This window comes from Tachysurus vachellii, chromosome 1, assembly GCF_030014155.1.
Source record: "Tachysurus vachellii isolate PV-2020 chromosome 1, HZAU_Pvac_v1, whole genome shotgun sequence".
Taxonomy (NCBI): domain Eukaryota; kingdom Metazoa; phylum Chordata; class Actinopteri; order Siluriformes; family Bagridae; genus Tachysurus; species Tachysurus vachellii.
In genome coordinates, this window is record NC_083460.1 from 14,780,964 (window position 1) to 14,801,458 (window position 20,495).

Below are 20,495 nucleotides of genomic sequence, written 5' to 3' on the forward strand. Positions count from 1 at the left end.
ATAGCCAGTGACTCAGCTGTCCGGACCTCTAGGGGAAGTTCGTTCCACCACCTTGGTGCCAGAACAGAGAAGAGTCTTGTAGTATACTTGCCTCTTACCCTGAGAGATGGTGGAACCAGTCGAGCAGTGCTGGTAGATCGGAGGGTGCGGGGTGCAGTGCGAGGAGTGATGAGGGCTTTGAGGTAAGAGGGAGCTGGTCCATTTTTGGCTTTGTAGGCCAGCATCAGTGTTTTGAATCTGATGCGTGCAGCTACCAGAAGCCAGTGGAGGGATCGCAGCAGCGGGGTGGTATGTGAGAACTTTGGCAGGTTGAAAACAAGCTGTGCAGCTGCATTTTGGATCATTTGCAGAGGACGGATTGCGTTCATAGGTAGACCTGCCAGCAGTGCGTTGCAGTAATCCAGTCTAGAAATGACAAGAGACTGAACAAGTACCTGAGCAGCCTGTGAGGACAAAAATGGCCGAATCCTTCTAATGTTGTAGAGAAGAAACCGACATGAGCGAGTCACATTAGCAACATGAGAGGAAAAGGACAGTTGATTGTCCATGGTTACCCCAAGGTTGCGAGCTGTGGCTGAAGGGGAGATCAGATCGTTGTGCAAGGATATAGCAAGGTCATGACCTGGGGATGAATCACGTGGGATGAACAGCAGTTCAGTGTTGCTAGGATTGAGCTTTAACTGATGAGCAGTCATCCATGATGAAATTTCTGCCAGACATGCTGAGATGGTTAAATGAGACAAGAGGAGAGGTGTAAAGCACCATTTCTTTGACAACAATAAACCTGTACCACCACCCCTGCCTGTTTCTCATGGTGAGTGAGAGAAAGCATAGGCAGAGGATAAAGCAGCTGGTGTAGCAGTGTTCTGTGGGGATATCCAGGTTTCTGTTAGCGTAAGAAAATCAAAGGAGTAATGGGAAGTTAAATCAAGAGATAAAATCAGCTTTCTTTACAGCAGACTGGCAATTCCTTAGCCCACCTACCACCACTGTTTGAGACTTACACAACAGAGGAGGGTAGATGAGGTTACTGGGATTGTGACCTCTGCTCTGTAGACGAGAGCGTCTGTGACAGTAGGAATTGAGTACAGAGATGGGTTTGAGGCACAACCAAAAAAGAGACATACAGATAATCAAACAGGTCGCTAGGTTCAAAAGATAGATATTTAGGTAGATAGATATAATTAATATAAACTGATGATTATATACCTGATATTTAATAACACAGTTTGCTGCTACCATAATTCGGTATGTAATACTACCCTGTACAGCTAAAAATATGTGGACATCTGACAATAACATCGATATGTGCTTTGTTAGCATCCCATTCCAGATTTAGTCTCCCCGTGCTGTTATAATAACCTTTCACTCCTCCGTCTACAGAATTGGTGATTAATTCAGGCTAATACATGGCAGATTAGACTGAAATCTCCACTGATTGCATTGTTTTATTATGTAATACACATAATACCATTTATTATTAACCAAACCGCAAACAACGAGACAGTCGTGCGAAAAAAACAAATCTGAAAACAAGTTGAGTGTTTGGCTAAAAGTTACAATTGCATGTGGTTGTTATTATATAATAATTAACTATATAATTAACATTTCTGTATTGACAACTCAATCTATGCTTTAAAAGTAATAAAAACACGTCCAAATGTAAATCATTGAATAAAGAAAGCATCCAATCATTGATATGATGTTTATTTAGCGTTTAATGAAGGAGTCTCCAGTGTCAAATGTTTTGTAGCTGTACCTTTTTACACCATAGGAAGACTGAGACATTCAGTTAGGCTGGTCTAGTGTCTACTGTTGGATCATCCAGTTTATTAATGATGGGATGTTCAGGATTCCTTATCAAGTTAGAGGTTGAGTCTGAGTGCTTAATCTTGCTTGTGCATCGGGTGGGGTTGAGTACCGCATGCTGGGAAGCGCCGCACCCCGGATGACTGTTGCTGAAAGGGGGTGGGTGGGTAAATTTAACAAGGGATTTAGAGGATAAATAACAGATGGAATGTATTTTAAAGTACGCCTAAACAAAGATGTTATCTCTCTCTTACACTCACCACCGGCGTATATTTCATTCTCAATGGCTGTGTTCATGTCTAACAGAACCGACTACCATCGTTACACATTAGACATAAAATCAAACAATTGAAAATATCTGCAAAACTATTTAATTTACCGGTATTTGCATACATACATACACGTGTGTACATAAATAAGTGCTCTCTTCTACACAAGTATTCGGAGCATGCGTGTAAACATTCATGACACTTTTACCAATCCACAGAAAATATGATTTTTGATCAGTCAGCCACAGACATTCTGGTCCCTACATTTACAAATATAAAAATTGAGTATTCTGAACTGTCTGAACTAATATAGCACAATAAAACACTTCATACATAATGCGGTTTTTACAAAACGTACAATACCAACCGACATTTACAGAGAGATCTAAAAAACAAAAACAAGCATTACAGGCACAAAACACCCTGAATGTATACATACATATGGACGTACATGATAAATAAACAGGAATTAAAATGAAACATTCTTTATGACTGTCAGTGGAACAGACTTTTTAGTCTGCAATTACAATAAACAAGGAATTCTAACAAACAGGAAAAGCAGACAAGGAGACAGAGTGTTCAAGCTGGTCGCATCCAAGTAATAATGAGAGCACTAATATGAAATGAAACAGGCCTAATACACACCTCTGAGGTCATCTTACTGAGAATTAAGGGTTTGAAAATTTACAAATGAATCCATTTAGTGCATGTTAATGAGGCAGAGATGAAAAGAGATGGCAGCATTAAATGTCAGCTCGCAAATCTTTCCCTCCAAACGTGGGACGTGTGTGTGTGTGTGTGAACAGGACAGAACAGGACATACTCCACACTTAAGTGCTTCACAGAGTGCTTCTTCTGACTCTGTTCTTTGCTCACTGATGCTGATTAATATTATTTGCATGTCACACAGAATCTCCCTCTCTACAGGCTAGTGAGTAGAATGACTAAGAACATCAGCATTCGCATCATGGATGTGCTAGACCGCAACACAGAGGATCTAAACCCCGCTGCATTCCACTGCCATGCCGTTCTCGTTGCAATGATGTAAACCGGTTCAGAATTGAGCTTGACCCAAAATTGTAGGAGAGGTCAGGATGTCTGGATAGTATCTCATTCATTACATCATCTCAAATGGAGGAGAACTCGTCCATGCAGCTTGAGACGTGGTGTGAGGTGGGGCTGCACTTGGTCAGCATGGTGATCTGGGTGTTGGAGGTGCTGCCGTTGCTGGCCAGAGAAGGCTGCTGGTATTTGGTGTTGGTGCCCAGAAACCTCTGCATGTGCCACCGCCTCCATTTCCGCTTGATTTCAGACTGCACCTGAAGCGCAATTTGATAAAAAAAAAAATCTATTGTTACGAGATACTTAAGTGAGTAAATTAGAAATAGTGGTGATCACAGGCAGGTTGGGACGTCATTTAATCCACCATTCACATAGACTTCTTTGAGGTCCATTAGAAAATGCCATGATTTGTTAGTTGTAGGGGTGTTTCTGGGTAGAGCCTGATGGGTCTGCCCATGCAAATAGGAATCAAGATGGTAAGTTCATTCAAACACCGATGCTTGGTTTTCTAATGCTGATTGGCTGACGCAGTGTATTACGTCAACTGAATTTATGAGCCTATTTACAACACAATGCGCATTGCTATTGGAATTATTCACCAGAGCTTTGTTGTTTTGTTGCCTTTATACAACAATATGTATATTTTTTATACATATGATGCCTTTATTTGTTGCCTCTAGAACTCCAGGTGAGTTCAATAAGTCAAAATGTCCATCACTTGAAATATCCTCTGTATGCTCGTACAAAATCCAGTGGGTGGCGATGATGTTTTAACCAAATGAACACTAACGAGCTCTGCTCCATGGCTGTACTGTGAGACGTAGCTTTCTTAAATTTACAAATGCCACCTTTAATTTGTTATACTTTTTCCTAAACCACAATGGTTAGATAAATATTGGATTAAAATGAGAATTGATGTTAGTATTACCTCTCCGTTTAGGAAACAGTACAGGATGGCAACACAGAAGCCCTAAGGGAGGAAAAATGATAAATATAGGTTGAGAATAGTCCTGGATTCTTAAGATTGTCATTGCACATGCAGAAAAAGTTCCTTTTTTTTAGGGTACTTGTGAAATTGTAATAGAGCAAATATTACGTCTCCACAGCTATCCACAGCAGCTGTCCTACTGAATGCACTCTAAAAGGTCCCATGTGATCACAGACACTGTGTGTTCTCTATGTTCTGCAGTTAGACTCGTAAGCTTTCATAATGCTTTGGGGAATTTCTGCTTATTCGAGTCAATTTAACAGATTCAGTAGAGCTATATTTACTATTTAAAGACACGGTCGTATTTCACTCTCTACATATTTTATTAGACTCTGGAGCAAAAGCGATGAGATGGAGATGGTGCTTCTTTCCCCAGACAGCCATTTTTGGCTTAAAAACAAACAAGTCTGGATAAAAGGGAGGGGGAACTGAAGATCCCAGGACATATTCATCACTGCTGCTGCCACATTATGGATATTCCTGGCATTTCAGGAATCTGAACCAGATAAACAACTATGAGTCAAATAAAGACTAAATTAATTGCATGTGTGTGTGTGTGTGAGTGTGTGTGTGTGAGTGTGTGTGTGTGTGTGAGAGAGAGAGAGAGAGAGAGAAAGCTTCAACTGCATACCTGAAAAGAGCCCAGGATAAGGTCAACCACGAGCCGCATGTAAGACTGCACGCGATGAGGCATGAAGGCAAAAATGATATAGTTTATTCCAAACAGAGGAATCAAAAGCAAAGTGGATTTCGCCAACCTCCTGCAAAGTTGAGTAGAACAAGCGCTGAACATTTACTACTTATTATCATAAAGAATAATGCATAGAGCCACAACCTTAAGTTTAAACGTTACGTCAGTGTTGACGGGGAGGAAAATTCATCTAAAAGAAACATCTAAACCGTCGGGTTTAAACATAAGTGGCTGCAAAAAGAAATTCGGATGAAAAAAGGCAGATTGAGGAAGCAGATTGCGTTCTTTTGCTTTTCACCAAGGAATAAACAGTTTCTAAATCCTTTTACTGTAAACCTTCTCGGATTTACGTCATGTGCCACAAACTCACGAGTACTGGTTTGATTCGTTTCTGCCGATGTCCCTGCACTTGATTTTCTGCCGAAGAATCCGGATGATGCATACGAAGAGGATGAAATTCAGCTGCGAATATGGACACTCATCAATTAGGACACATCTTCAGCCAAGATTCCAGGCTGCAGTAAAAGACTAAGCAACTCACCAGGATTATGAGCAAAATGGGGGTTTTTATAATCCACCACAGATTGTCGTCAATAAAATCCCAACATCTGCAAAGAAAAAAAGACAACTTCAGTTTGGTGTGTTTTACAGCTTGAGAAACACATTAAAATAAATAAAAAATAAATAAATCATGAAAAAAAAAAATCAATGAATTTAGCATGATAATTCAGTAACATAATATATTAATATAATAATAAGTGAAATGAATAATATAAAAATATGTAGAAAATAATAATAGGTAATCAATAATTATAGAGAATAATTATTTACCTATAAAGAATAAGGTAATCAATTATTAAAAAGTAAATAAAATAAAATAGCCATGAAAAATAATTCTAAATGACTCTGGAACTATATCATTATTCAAATGACATACACTTTTTTTACACATATTATTATTTTTTTTTTTTAAATAAATACATTAATGAAAAATAAAATAAACATGCAAAATTAAAAAAGATTTTATTTAAAAAGATTTTAAGAAATAAAATCTTTATAAATAAATCAATAATAAATAAATAAATAAATAAATAAATAAATAAGGAAGAAATATACACAAACGATTTAATAAATAAAAAAAACAATAAAATAACCTTAAATAATGAATTTAAAATAAAAATAAAACTGCACATTTAAAAAAAAAATAGTTTAAATCACACTCGTCTTCTACACTCTCAGAACAATTAAACTAACCTGCACTAGTCCTTGTCGCTGAAGTGGTGAGCTCAAGCGTACACCTTTTGTACCATTAGTATGTGTCTTCTGGATAGAAAGGTTTTTGTTGTGTATTTTATAACTTTTAAATCCCTTTTAAAGACACTCTATATACACATTACATCCAGTATATTTACAGCATATAGCCAAAAAACTACCTAAAGTAGTTTCCGCTCTTTAGATGAACATTTGGATCATTAGAATAGATTTTTTTACACTGCATACACATTATATACAGCACTGACGACTGATACACATTAAAGTTAAAACAAGGGAAGGTACAGTTTAGGTGTTTTTTGGTCCGTGTACTCGACACTAGATCAAATTCAGAGTCGTCACTTTGTTTTTACAGAAACCAGTTTCAGATATCACATGAGGAAGTCTGCTGAGTAAGTTTTTTGATGAGGGAATTTTTGGACAGTGTTAAAGTAGTGCTTACAAGCAGCCATCACTTATTATCTAGCGATCTTGGCTGATCTCCGTTCACTTCCAGGCAGCGTGATTCATAAACTGAAACCTGGACTGAACGTTATGTCTACAAGATTTACTGAGGGCAGTTAATCCTGTTTTTGATATATTTTTGAGGCTGGCTTGTATTTCTGCTGGTCCAGGTGAAACGTCTACGTCTGGACAGTGTTAATTGACGTTAAGAATCTGTCTGTTTACTCTGAAGACTACAGTGCTTGCTGTGATCGTTACAGTAATGACAGGGCTATATATCCGGATTTATTTACATGCACACACACATACACACACAGGAAGGCAGACGTCATGTAACTAAGTGTACTGAATGCTAACTTATGATTGATGATGATTATTATTATTATTATTATTATTTTAGCACCGTCATACATAAAGTATGATGCCCTTCACGCAGACATAAAAAAATCTTTTATTATTTTGTTCTAATCAAACATAATAATGAATAATAACGCTGCAGTTGACAAACTCCTGACCACAGCACAGACTTTATTTGATGAACAACAAGGCAAATTTTTACCACATGCTCCAAACATGCACCATTAACTCAAGCCATTAGAGCTTTTTTATTCCAGAACTTTCCACTCCGTCAGATGAAGAAACTGCATTTTTAAAGCTGTTCCTGAGTAAAGGTTTGAATAAAGCTGGATTCCAGTTAACATTGCGTACGCTTGTGTTTTTAGTTATAGCTTTTAGATGTATCTCTGTCATTCCTGTTGTGTTTATTAGCCGGTTTACACTGACTGAGACTACAGCGAGAAGCGTGGATGTAATGATGCCATTTCTTGCAAATAAATAACCTAATAATAATCTAATAACCTGAGTAATTAAGAAGAAATTTACACTCAGAGTTAAAGCTACAGCAAAATCTCGCTAGGCCTAACATAAATAAAGTGTAGTTTTATTGTGTGCGATGATGAAACTTTCTACTTTTTAAACTAAATAACACACAATCTTGTCCTCATCACTATAAATAATTGAGCAAAAATAATTGAATAAAAGAATGTAAGTTGTGTAACTGTAGTTTGCATGAGTGATAATCTTGCGATTGTGAGCGACGTGGTTATATGATAGTGCAAGGCTCTTAATCCGTGACTGGATTAAACTCTGACTCATTTGTAGGCTCTGTTCTATAAATAAAGAAATAGTTGCTGACCTTTTAGATGAAGTATTATCTTTATTATTTCCAAGATAAAAACAAAGCACTGTATCATTAAGTCATAATTTTTTTTCTTCCCAGCCGTGTTTATAATATATATATATATATATAAAAAACTAAGTAAACCCTTAGTAAACACTTTAATGCAAAATCTGGATGTTTAGCTTGCGTTGTAGGTGACGCCGCCTTCGTCCTGCTCATAAACACAGCCTTTCAGCCCACTCAGTTCTATATTCGAAGGAATGTGTTTTAATGCGACATTTCTTTTGTGTACACCAAACCCTGATAGTGTACGGCGTCGAGGTTGAGTAAGCTTCTCGTCAAACATCTGCACGCAAGCCCTCTTCAAAAATAAAGGGTTGTATATGTAAAAAAAAAAAATCTGTGTGGGGTTTTTTAAAGGGCGTTGGGAAATCAAGACAAGCACTAAAGAAGCACTTACCCAACATCATGCAAGTAGGCTTTAGTAATGCTCCATGTGGTGATGAAGAGAGCTGGAACTCCTGTAAGAGAGACAGCAGAAAGGTCATTTGGCTGAGTTGGTTGAATTTTCTTAGCACAAATAACTGGTTGCAAAAGAAAATATTTCAGTTGATAAATTGGATTTGAAGAGGTTTTGTGTTGAGGAGTGGAGATAACTGGACTTGCATATTCATCCTGAAGATATTTCACCAGAGTTTATCAGTTCTATCACATGGTGCTATTTTAAACTCTGCGTGTGTGTACAGTATGTGTTAGATATGATATGAAAATGGTGATATGAAAATGTTATGACCCTGCAATCCAGAGGTATGAGTCGGTGTATACTGCTTTTTTCTCATGGGACTGACTCGATGTTCTCGCTACTCAGTGCTTTTTTTTTCAGATATCAGATCTTTGGTCAGCCTACAGAAGCACTCGAATGTCAGAGGTTAAACAGTTTTTATTAGTTTCTCAACTGTTACATCAGGCTGATTTTTGGGCCGTTTAAAACCAGATCATGTGCAAGACCGAGACTCAAAGCCCTTTGATATTTAAAAAAAACGTGAAGGAGATCAGCTAGTACTAGACTTTAATGCTAGTACAGCATTAATCTACCCAGCACTCCTGATTACTCTCATTTATAATGGGGTATCTATCATACTTTCAAGTGCACTAATATTTATTTGTAACTGTAATAAACTGTGAAATTCTCGATTCTGATTGGTCAGAAGCATTTTCTGATGCATTTTCTATAACAGCAGCTCTGTAGTAGCAAATTATAAGTTTTGTCTGATTCCCTTTAAGAGAATATAAAAGAACGAAATAGTTGATAGCATCTGCTATAGTATAAGTATTAAATGTAACTATAAACAGATAAAAAAATCAATTTTGTTCAAAAACAATTTAAAAAAGTTAACATTTGGCAAATTGCTGAGGTATAAGAAGAAAACACTTTAGAATGTGACCCCATGGTTGATTATATTCTGATAACAACACAACACAAAGTGTTTCTTATTTCTTCAACTTTAGGCCATTTTTATCTTCCTAATAAAAGCAATTTATCTTCCTAATAAACCTTCGTTTACATTTTTTCTCTGCTATATTCTGACTTCAAGCTGAATTTCCAACACGCAACTCTTGCTAGAACCATCTCAATCCAGCTTTGTCGTAAGTTGATACTGTTGATACAGTCATCACAACAACCGTAAATCTGCTCACTTACTCACCCCAGCCAATCAGGATGTACCACCAGAAGTACTTCCTGTGGGAGAAGAAGGAGACGGCGAGGAGTGCGTGTAAGTAGAGGCCCTCCACCAGGAGCCAAAAGAAGCTGGCCATGACGCCGTACTGGAAGAACACCATGGCAGCCTTGCAGCCCACCTGTAAGAAATAAAGCCCATGTTTACTATTGTTGTGTGTAAAGAGCATCACATTACTGCAACATGTTTAACTACAGAGGATGTTGTTACAAGTGCAAGTTGCTTGTGAGGAAAAGAACAGTGTCAGGGTTATTAAGATTGGGCTGTTTGACTGATTCTGACATTACAAAAAAAGATGAACAGACTTTGAAATGTTACATGAGTAAAAAAGGAGGGAGAAAGACTGATTTCTTCAAAAATATAAAGAAAGATTCTAGTAGTTTACTTAACCAAATGAAACCGTCTACTGTATCTTCTAAAGAATTGGTTAAACTGTAACCATAACAACCTTAACACCATAACAGCCACAACACTGTAACCATAACAACCTCAATACCCTAACAAACATAACACCATAACAATCATAATAAAAAATATTAATCAGCAAAACTAGTAAATATATAGAGGCACGGGTAGAGGTGGCTCAAGTGGTTAAGGCTCTGGGTTGTTGATTGGAGGATCGGGGTTCAAACCCCAGCACTGCCAAGCTTCCACTGTTGGGCCCTTGAGCAAGGCCCTCAACCCTCCCTGCTCCAGCGGTGCTGTATCATAGCCGCCCCTACACTCCAACCCAAACCTCCTCAGTTGGGATATGTGAAGAAAAGTATTCTGATGTAATGTACATGAGGCGATAATAAAGGCTTCTATGCCCCCCCCCCCATTCTTCTTCTAGCATACCTAGCAAACGTTAGCTTGGCCAAAAAGCAAGCTGAACCAAAACAACACACATCTTCAAAATCTATACTACTACTTATAATACAAGTTTTATGCTAGCTGAAATGTCAACTGTAGTTAATAGCTGCTGAGGTGAAAATAAACAAGTTAGCTAAATTAGCTGAGGAGTATGATATCAGCTTCTGGGAAATGAAATTACAGTTTGTTAACCACCATCAACAGGATATCACAAGTTGTTCACGGATATTCATGGTGACAGGAGTTTATATTCCACTTCACAAATGTGAACCGTTTGTGCTGTTGAAATAAGCACATCAAATACTGCCCCATATTTATTCTCTGTGTTTACAGTAATGATGATTGATATGGGATCAGCTCTGTCAGTTTGATTACAGTTATCAGGCATTATCATTGTGGCTTTCCATATCAGAAATAGTGCCATAAAGCCCGAGCGCTGCATGGAACATTTCTAGAGCTCTTTAATCAGGTGTGGTGTGTTGACCAGCGCTGGATGAGTGGGTGAGCTGGAAGAACTGGAGTGTTTGCACATCGCCACTGTGACAGACGTGACGTATCCTTCTGGCCCAGAGACACATGGAGTGTTTATTCAATAGATTATTGACTTAAACTACTCCATACCACACACACACACACACACACACACACACACACACACACACACACACACACACACACAAACACACAAGAAGACACAGAGGTCTACAAATGTTTTGTAGCGGACAAAGCTGAAGAGAAGCACTTTGTGTATTTGAGCACTTTGTGGAGTTTTACAAGCCTAAAGTAAAGAATAAAACACTCAGGGTGTGTGCTTTTATATAAAAAGGAAAAGAATTAACAACCGGCTGGTGTGATGCGGCTCCATGCAAGGCAGAGTTACTCTTACCAACCTGAAGTCAATAATTTACCTATAAAAACACATCCTGAAGCATTTTGTTCCTCTTCTAAGTCAGTAATTCTACAGCCAATCATGTTAGCCATCTAGCTTGTAACTAGCAAAACACAAAACGTGACCTCAGATGTTCCACATTCATATCAACCTGTTACTTGCCTTGCAGCCAGAAAAGGTCTCAGAGCTACAGTACTGTTATAGAAAATCAATCAACCCTTTCTGACCAATCAGTATCAAGTATTCTACAACACTCAGGATCAGCCGGAATAACCAAAAGCAAACATGGGCTCATTACACACCCTGTTTAAGCAGACTATTAGCAACCTCTCCAAATGCTCTGAAAGATCTGACAAGCAACATGCCTCACATTAAACCCAGCAAAAAAGCCCAGGATCTAATTCAACACTATGGTAAAGTTTTCTCGTGCTCGACAGATGTCACTGCTCACCTCAGACAGAAAAAAAAAGCATGGGACTGAAATTTTTTGTGCATTCATATGATTTAAATATTTTCCAATTAATCCCAAACTTTCTACATGAAAGAATCTGTAGATAATTTGTCACAGCAAGTTGTTTTAGTCTGCAGTGTTAGCATGTAGCACATGCTACTGCTAACACTTATGGGTGAGTATTGTCGTGTCTAGACGGTATCTAAAGCCAACAAATAAATAAAAATGTTTAAAAAAAATTGGTTGTTTACTTGTTTGGACATGCTAGGCTTCACTCTGTTCTCAGATTAGCAAAGCAAGCTACCTTTTCTAGTTATGTACACTAAAAATAAGCACTTATTGGTGAGTATTGTCCAGTGTCTAGATGGTATCTAAAGCCCAAAAATAAAAATAATTTTTTGAAAATTAGTTGTTTGTTTACTTGTTTGGACATGCTAGGGTTCACTCTATTCTCAGATTAGCAAAGCAAGCTACCTTTGCTAGCTACGTACACTAAAAACAAGCATGGCTGCCAACTTTTGAGTTCAGCTTAGAGTGAGATTCTAGGGGCGGAGCTTTGGTTATGGGGAGGGGTTTATGGAGGGGCGTGGCTTGGTGTGGAAAAAAATACAAACACAAAATCTTTGCATTAGCAGAAGTATATTAAGTAGCTATATACTGATTGTCGAAGTATTTGGTATCTGTACAGAATTTCTTGGGAGATTTACATTACATTTAATTTTCACAAACATTTTACAGAAATAGGATTAACATGTGATTAACATGTTCACAGATTAACATGTGCGCTATTGTAAGTGCTGGTGGCTGATTTTGCAGACTTAATCATTGATTGGGATGTTGTTGACTTGACATTCTGTTCTTAGAAAACAATAATTAACATTAACTACTAGGCATGTCCGGATATTTGTCATCTGGAAATGCTTTTGTACTGTTTTTTTATGATAGTTATGTAAAATAACTGCTCAGTGCTGCAAAACAAACAACTCTGCTAATGCTAACTTAATTCTATATAAACTATATAACAGCATAGGCCTATTAGTTACTAGCCTAAACTGGACTTAAGTAAAGTTGGCCTCATATTCACAGATTGGAGTTTCCCCGAGTCAATAACTCCTGAGCTAAACGCACTTATTACACAAATAACACCTCTTTTCTATCGTAGTAAAATGTCGAGAGGCAGCTACAACCCAATTTTCCTCAAAATCTACTTTCCTCCTTGGTGGACAAAATACATAAGTCTCTATGTGCAGACGACTGAGAGACAGATTCCAAGGGACCGTCTGCAAAGTGCAAAATAATAATTATATGCAAAATTTAGCGAATACTAAAAAACAGTCAATAACTTCACTGTAATACACTGTATATGCGGCCAACTTTAGTCTAAACTGGACGGAGACACGGAGACGCCCTGTAACTCACTGACCTGCCTGCGTTCACAATTCACACGGTGCAGATGGGAGGGAGAACGGCTGACTACACAGTTTATGGGAATAAATTGTGTATTTCCCTCACAATTGTCACAAAAAACTCACTACAATGTCTGTCTGGTCTCTCTGCACGTTGCTTTGCGAGATCACGCGGCGCGATTTTTTTTTTTCCTCACTGCTGCACGAGTCTGCGTGAGAATATGGGGGTGTGGCGTGAGAGCGTGATAATCGGGTCAATTGCGTGAGTCTCACGCTGAATGCGTGAGAGTTGGCAGCCATGAAACAAGCACCAATCCCACTACTACTTTCTCCTAAGCTTTATCTCTTTTTTAATAATATTTCCACAAACATTTAATAAGAAACAATATATGAGTGATGGGAAAGGATTCAAACTTTTTAAAGAAAAGCCACAAAAGTTTGAATTTAAAAAGCACTGTAACAGCATGTATAAAAAGAGGTATTAAAAGTCACCCAGTGGATTAAAAGCAGGAGAAAAATCCCCCCATGCTGTGCTGTGGATCTCTGCAGCTGGAGTTTGTAACCCGCAGGCGGATTTCTTTTCATTAGGTGTCATCTTTTTGTCGAATTTGGAAAAGGGCTCCTGAGAGAACACCAGCGAAAAAAGCTCTAAAAGCCCCCGATCATTGATCCCAGATGAGAAATGGGACTGTGAATGGTGCGAGTGCGAACCCTTAAGGCTACACCACCGGTCTCAAATGATATAAAACTGTCTCGCGCTAGAAAATTTCAACACATTAGCAAGGTGTAAAGCCGTCGGCTTGACTCAGGACTAAGAAAAATCTAAAAAAAAAAAAAAAATCTAAAATAAATAAATAAAAATGATCTAGGGGTAATATATATGTAAGGAATAAATAACTCAGGAAAGTAATCACGATAAAAATATTCCTCAGGCAACATCCAGCTCTTCAGTCAAATCACTTCTAAAAGACTCCTAGAAGTGATATCAGGACACGTATGTATTGAAATCTACAAACAGGAACAAAAAATGAGCTGAACAACAGGATAACCTGTATCATTTAGGACGTATTCTATCATAATTAATATGGATAATAATAGATTTCCTTTCTGAAGTTATTTTTTGAATATGAATATTTGCTATTTTTTTGTTAAAATAACAATGATGAACAAAACAAGTGTATAAACATGCTATAAACTTAAGTCGTTCGTTAGCTGTAATCTTGACTAGCTGTAAGAGAAAAAGCAAGAGAGAGAGAGAGAGAATGGGGGGGTTATTATTAGTGCTGTTTAGCTTTCTGAGGTAGCAAGTAGCATCTGAATTCCTCACAGAAGGTTTAACAGCACTAAGCAGTGATTTAGCCTCATGCTATCACCATTAACCCATGACAGGCTCTCCATTAGAGCCCTAGCAGATCAGCAGTCTTGATATGAAGCACAATAACCCAATCAAGCGCTGACTGTAAATGCTGAGATAAAGCGTAAGTCACTATCGCTTCCAGCTCCCGAAGGAGCATGGAGGTGAAGCTGCATGTCGGATGTTTCTTCTAAAATCAAAGGCAGAGGTCCAACATCGGGAGTCATTTACAGTTTAGATTTGTTTACACTTGATATTGCAAATTTAGTTATAAACAGTACAGAACAGAACAGTAATAAATAGTCATGTGAAATAATTGGGATTTCAATACTGAAAACATTATTTGTGTTTTAGTCAGAGCCATTGTGACTCTTATTTTTTTATTATTTAAGAACAACGTAGTGAAACCGCTTACAGAACTAGGAATGCACTCTTCCAGATCAACCTCGTAGAGCGCCACGTCCTTCATTATCACCGCAATGGCCTTCAGGATGAATGACAGGAAGAGGTGAATGTGGATGTAGTTCCTCGTACAATGGAGTTTCCTGGACATGAAACACCATAAAATCATCAGTTATCTCATCACTATATATCTGTCATATATACACAACTTGCTTTCATTTTTGTGACACGTACGGGTATTAGCTACAGAGCATATGGACCTAGAGGCCATCTGTTAGGTGTTGTTTTCATTCAGGGGGGCGGCATGCGTGAGGCTGTTTTCCTGTTTAATTGACTGTATAATGCTTTAAAAGGCACAAAAAAGGAAGCTACTTAAGATGTGGCCAGCAAACGGAGGTGTGTTAGCAGATACACGTCTATGTGATGGGAAAGGGAAGCTGTGCTGCTTATTTTGTAAGTGATAACAGTGTTCCCGCTAATTGTATTATCTACGATTTAATGGACAATAAAGATGTGCAATTCGGTGAAAAAAGCGACTGCAGGCTATAACCGGTTTGAACCGGTACAACATCTCTGACTTACCTGAAAAAGCACAAAATAAAGATGGCGATGACGAGGGATGCCAGAGACACGGAGTGGCCGATGGTGTATCCGATCATTACCGATCGCAGGAATTCACCGTGAGAGAAATCCTGCACAGACAACACGTTCGTATAACCAGATACAGGTTTCATTTACAAATAGGTATGCAGTGATAAATAACAAAATTTTATATAACATTACATTTTTTTCCACAAATTAAAAAATATACTATAGGGAAACATGGTGGTGGTAGCATCATGATCCGGAGACACTTTTTAGTCTGGAGGAAAAAAAATACCAAAAACTAAAGCTAGCAGTAAACTACACATCAGACCTCCAAGTACTAGTATGAATTGGATGAATACTTATGCACACAGTTTTTGACTTTACTTAATCTGGAATATTAGAATTAATCTGTGTTATTGGAAGGAAATCCTTTCTGATCCAGAAGAATGTTATGACTTTTAATGGGGTTAAGTACTTTTGCAAGGCACTGTATATGAAAAGATTCGTGTTTTGACATTCGTGGTGTAATTTGTGTAATTCAAAACATGAGCTTTCTTTGTTTTTTTGGGGTGGCGACAAAAACAGTGACATCCAGTATACTATAAATATTTCATATTAATAATAGTCACAAATAATATTCTGCCACACAATGTACAAAATACACAAAATATGAGTAATTTAATGGAAGATGGCTTATGATTAATGGGTTTCTTGGTTAAAATACTGCTGCATTAATACAGATTGTTGTGATTGAGTTTTAGGCGTGCGTACAGTATAGCGAGGATTTTTCAAGCCACTATGAAAGTAATTAAAATCTTGAACTTGACAGATAATTATTTATCCACATTAAATTAATTCTTGATCACCTCCACCTCGGTGACGTTGAGGCTGTAGCCGCAGTTCTGAGCGCTCACGGTAGAGTCGATGCTCATCCATCCCTCCTCTGTACATAACCTTGATATGTTACCTACAAAAGAAGATATGAATTAGCAAGGAAAAAGATGAATCAATGGATTAATATCTCTAGCAGCAGAAGGAACCACAGTCTGCAGAATAGAAGCTGAAAACAGCCTGTAGATAAATTCTGATAATCCTTTGCAATCCTTCTAGAGTTTCTCTGAGGTTTCATTTTTGGGGGCTGATGACAACTTTCGCTCTTTCGAACGAGGTCTGATGTTCTGCAGACTATAAGAAGATGAGAAAATTCCAAGAGTAAGATCTCCAGAGTAAGATGTTCATCTGTAGGTAAAGAAAGACCAGAAAAAAGTTTCATTTCCACCTGCAGGAAAGTGACAGAGAGACCCAGGTGCTGAGAGTGAGTTCTGGACACTTCTGCCTCATTTTTCTCACTTTTGACCGGAGCACTAACTTTATAACTTCATGACTAATGCAATTTATCTTGAGAACTTTTTTTCGATGGCTTAATTGGATTTGCGACGAATTTTTAAAAAGTCACCTCGAAAAACCGGCAAGATGAAATGTAATTTTTCCCGTTCAGTGAAAGCTTTTCTAATTAAAGTTGAGTTAATTTGTTACTTTGCATGTGAAGTGCAATATTATTCACCGCAATCAGAGACATAAATGAAATAAGATGAATAAAACATCATCTCATTTTCTAGAAAATTTTCCTCTAATTAGAGCTCTATTTACTCATAAGGAAGACAAGAATCAAGGCCTAGAGCTTTAGGTAAATTTCACGAGATGCCAACACTCTGAATCTAACATCTTTACCTGGTGATTAGTCTAGTTATTTTTCATATTTCCTTCGTATACATACCTACTGTGTAACTATCTCATTTTCTTTTTTCCTAGTAGTACTCGCACTAATTATTTGGAAGCCTGGGTGATATAATGACATGATAACTTGATAACCTGACAAGGCGGTTTTGCTATTACTCCACCGTATTCCCCATTTGCATATTGCGTTATATATGGTTTTCTAAACCATTCTGGTTTTAACCACTTCCCCATTTACAATATATCTTCTTGAAGATTAGCTCTGTTGAGCTGTGTTTTGACCCCATAATTCTTAGATATCTAACATCGACTTCAGAGAATTCATGCTAATCTTATCAGCATCACCCTTCTACTAAATCTGGCTTAAAAAGCAGCTACATTATTATTAGTGTGGAACAAAAAAATCGGTGTAATCAGGGATAATGAGCATCAGGTGAGAATCATTAATCATTAATCATTACTTACTAAGCAAGAAGGAAACAAAAACAGAAAACACAAACCATATAAAAACAAAGCAGAACTCATGAACGAAACTCTCGTGATGATTTGTATTTATTCAAATTTTGACATTCTGCTATTATATATTTGGAAATTATTCAGAACAGCATGCAAATAACTGCAGCGCCTTTTTCTATATTTCTTTTCTACAACAGCAGCTCTAAACAGAAGTTTGCTTGTTCTACTCTGTAAAAACATTTACAGGCACTTTTATATGAGACACTTGACATAAAAACATGCTGTTTATTGTCATGGTGTAATGTGGTTTATCGAATGTTGATTTCACACATTCACATATTTTTCCTCTATTTCACAAAGCATTTATTCTGCTTGCACTACAACAATTTGGAGACATTTACAATTATTCATTAAACTACAACACCCTGTGTATTGTATGTATATATTGTGACCAAGATGAAGTTATGTCTTCAAGAGAAGCTTCAAAAGTTTAAAAGAAATGCAGGCTATATGTCAGTTGAGCGCATCCTTAATGGAGAAACAAGGTAGCATCATGATCCGGAAACACTAAAAACTAAAGCTGGAAGGAAGTTACACATCACACCTCCAAGTACTAGTATGAAGGAGTTACCTCCTTGTACTAGTTAGAAGGAGTCCCCAGTGTCAGACACTATCCATGACAGGGATGTCTAAGACCGAAGTAGCTTTTTCTGACTTCTGACGGAAGTCTGTTTCTCTGGATTGTTTTCTTATAACAGCATAACCTGTGTTTTTATTCCTTATATATAATAATTACAGAGACTTCAATAATAATCATAATACCACATTATGGACTGCGAAATGAGATATAAACCTATCAGCCAAAACATTATAACCTCCCGTTTAACATTATTGTTATGTTACATTATGGTTACATTATAACCATTGGTCCTCCTTGTGCAAATAAAACAACTTAAGTCACAGACTCCACAAGACCACCAAAGGCACTTCCACACAGAGGCTTGATTGGATTGGGATCTGGGAAATTTGTAGTCCGAGTCAACACTTTGTAGACTTGTTATGTTCCTCAAACCGTTCTGAACAAGCTTTGCAGTGTGTCAGGGTACATTATCATTATCCTGCCGAAAGAGGACATTACCATTCAGGTATACTGTTGCCATGGAGGAGTGTACTTGGTTTGTAGGAATGTTTATGTAGGTGGTACGTGTCAAAGTAACATCCACATGAACGCCAGAATCCAAAGTTTTCCATCAGAACCGTTTTTCAGAGCATCACACTGCCTCCTCTATTTCTCTTAGTCTCCTCCACTGGAGCCCATGATACTGTCCTACTACAGACCACGTCTGGTAGGTTCTAACCACTGCATCCTAAAAACACCCAACAAGACCTGCTGTTTTGGAGATGCACTGATAGCTGCTCAGTGTATTAAGGTTGCCCATATTTAAAGCAAATCATCACCTATCAACTAAAGCTGCATGAATATTAAAGCCACTGAATAAATGATTAATGGTCATCTGTTCAAGGCAGCCAATTTTCCTTATGAATAAGGAAGCTGGTTAATAGCTCTGTAGGGAATGTGCTGCAAGTGCTTGGAAAAGTCTGATGCTGGAATAGATATCGCTGGAATTCGTCAGTTGAGCAGCTGAATCGTTCTCCCAGAGGAACGGGTGTAATTGATGATGGTATCGTGTTGTCTGGAATTTCAACTCACGTTTGAATAGCGAGAAAAGTGTTACAGGCTCTAAAAGTATTCGGGTCATGGAGAGATCATTTCGAATTTGTTTAATAAGAGTGTCTTACCTTAATGTATGGAGTATAGTGATATGGGCAAAAAAAAAAATCACATGATATCAGTATTATATAAATTTATGTCATTTTCTAAGGGACAGAGATTTGTTGAATACCTATAGAAGATTTAGGAAAAACAAAGAAACTAAAATTAAACAACTAGTCCACACTATCAATATTATATGATCATATAGCCCAGACTTACAGAAATGTAAACTAAAATCCAATTTACAACATGTGGGACCAGACAGATGAGCTACACGGAGAATCTGTCGCTCTCATGGTTCATGCTGTTGACAGGAATTCTGAATTAAGGCCTGGCCAGAGGAAGGATTTCATCAGTCTGAGGAGCAGGAATAAGAAGTTGGGCGTGTTATGTTGTTGTAGTTAAGAGCCTTAGATAAACACAGAATTGTGCACATGCTTGAAGGTTCTACAAGCTCAAAAGTGCAAGGACGCTAATAGAATTCCAAAATCATATCGTAAGCAGAGTCATCAATCACTTCATACACACTCAAGCTGAGTCCTGAAAGTGTTTCTTGGAAGATCTGAGTGTTTAGGAGTTGCCTGAAAGTGATGACAGAATGGGAATCTACGAGAAGAACAAAGATCTGGAAGTACACATGAGAACGCTGTCTGTTCACAGATCATAGTAAACCCTGATGTGCAGTGAGTTAGACTACATCGAGTAACTTTTATGTCACCAAGAACAGAAATCTGCTCAACAATACTAACTTTTCTTAAACTGTCTAGTTAAGCTGATCCCATGCCAAGTGTCGCTTCAGATTCTCAGGACAGGACTGGAAAGCTAAGCGATCTTCTGCCGCTGTAGACCATGATATGTCCAAATGTGAAATATCTTGTGTCCTGATATGCTTTTCTGCTGACCACAGCTGTACAGTGTGATTATTTGTGTCATCAATCAACCAGCTAGCCATTCTGTTATGTTCTATGTCTGAGCCTCAGACTATTTTTATAAATTTTTTGTCATTTCCTGATTTTGACCCTCACCTGTTTCCTACATTCATGGCTCTGTGCTTTGGAGTATGATGCTTATTTACTGCATTTTGCAGCACAAAACAAAAAAGCTTGTTTATGTAACATTTTAATGGTTCTTA

The 20,495-nt window shown here is 37.7% G+C and overlaps 1 protein-coding gene across 2 annotated transcripts in view; it reads right to left on the reverse strand.

Moving 5' to 3' along the window:
* Positions 1-1,691: 1,691 nt before the first annotated feature.
* vipr1a (vasoactive intestinal peptide receptor 1a) overlaps positions 1,692-20,495 on the reverse strand; it is a 29,243-nt gene continuing 10,439 nt past the window's right edge. Inside the window, exons 4-13 of one of the 2 annotated variants that reach the window (XM_060873952.1) lie at positions 16,269-16,363; positions 15,391-15,500; positions 14,822-14,951; positions 9,422-9,575; positions 8,176-8,236; positions 5,361-5,427; positions 5,190-5,281; positions 4,760-4,889; positions 4,069-4,110; positions 1,692-3,397 (exon numbers count right to left, since the gene is read on the reverse strand). In XM_060873952.1, coding sequence (XP_060729935.1) covers positions 3,206-3,397; positions 4,069-4,110; positions 4,760-4,889; positions 5,190-5,281; positions 5,361-5,427; positions 8,176-8,236; positions 9,422-9,575; positions 14,822-14,951; positions 15,391-15,500; positions 16,269-16,363 — 1,073 coding nt within the window. In that variant the 3' untranslated portion in view covers positions 1,692-3,205. Of the gene's footprint in view, positions 3,398-4,068; positions 4,111-4,759; positions 4,890-5,189; positions 5,282-5,360; positions 5,428-8,175; positions 8,237-9,421; positions 9,576-14,821; positions 14,952-15,390; positions 15,501-16,262; positions 16,364-20,495 lie in introns of both variants that reach the window. The other variant, XM_060873942.1, reaches the window with a different exon arrangement.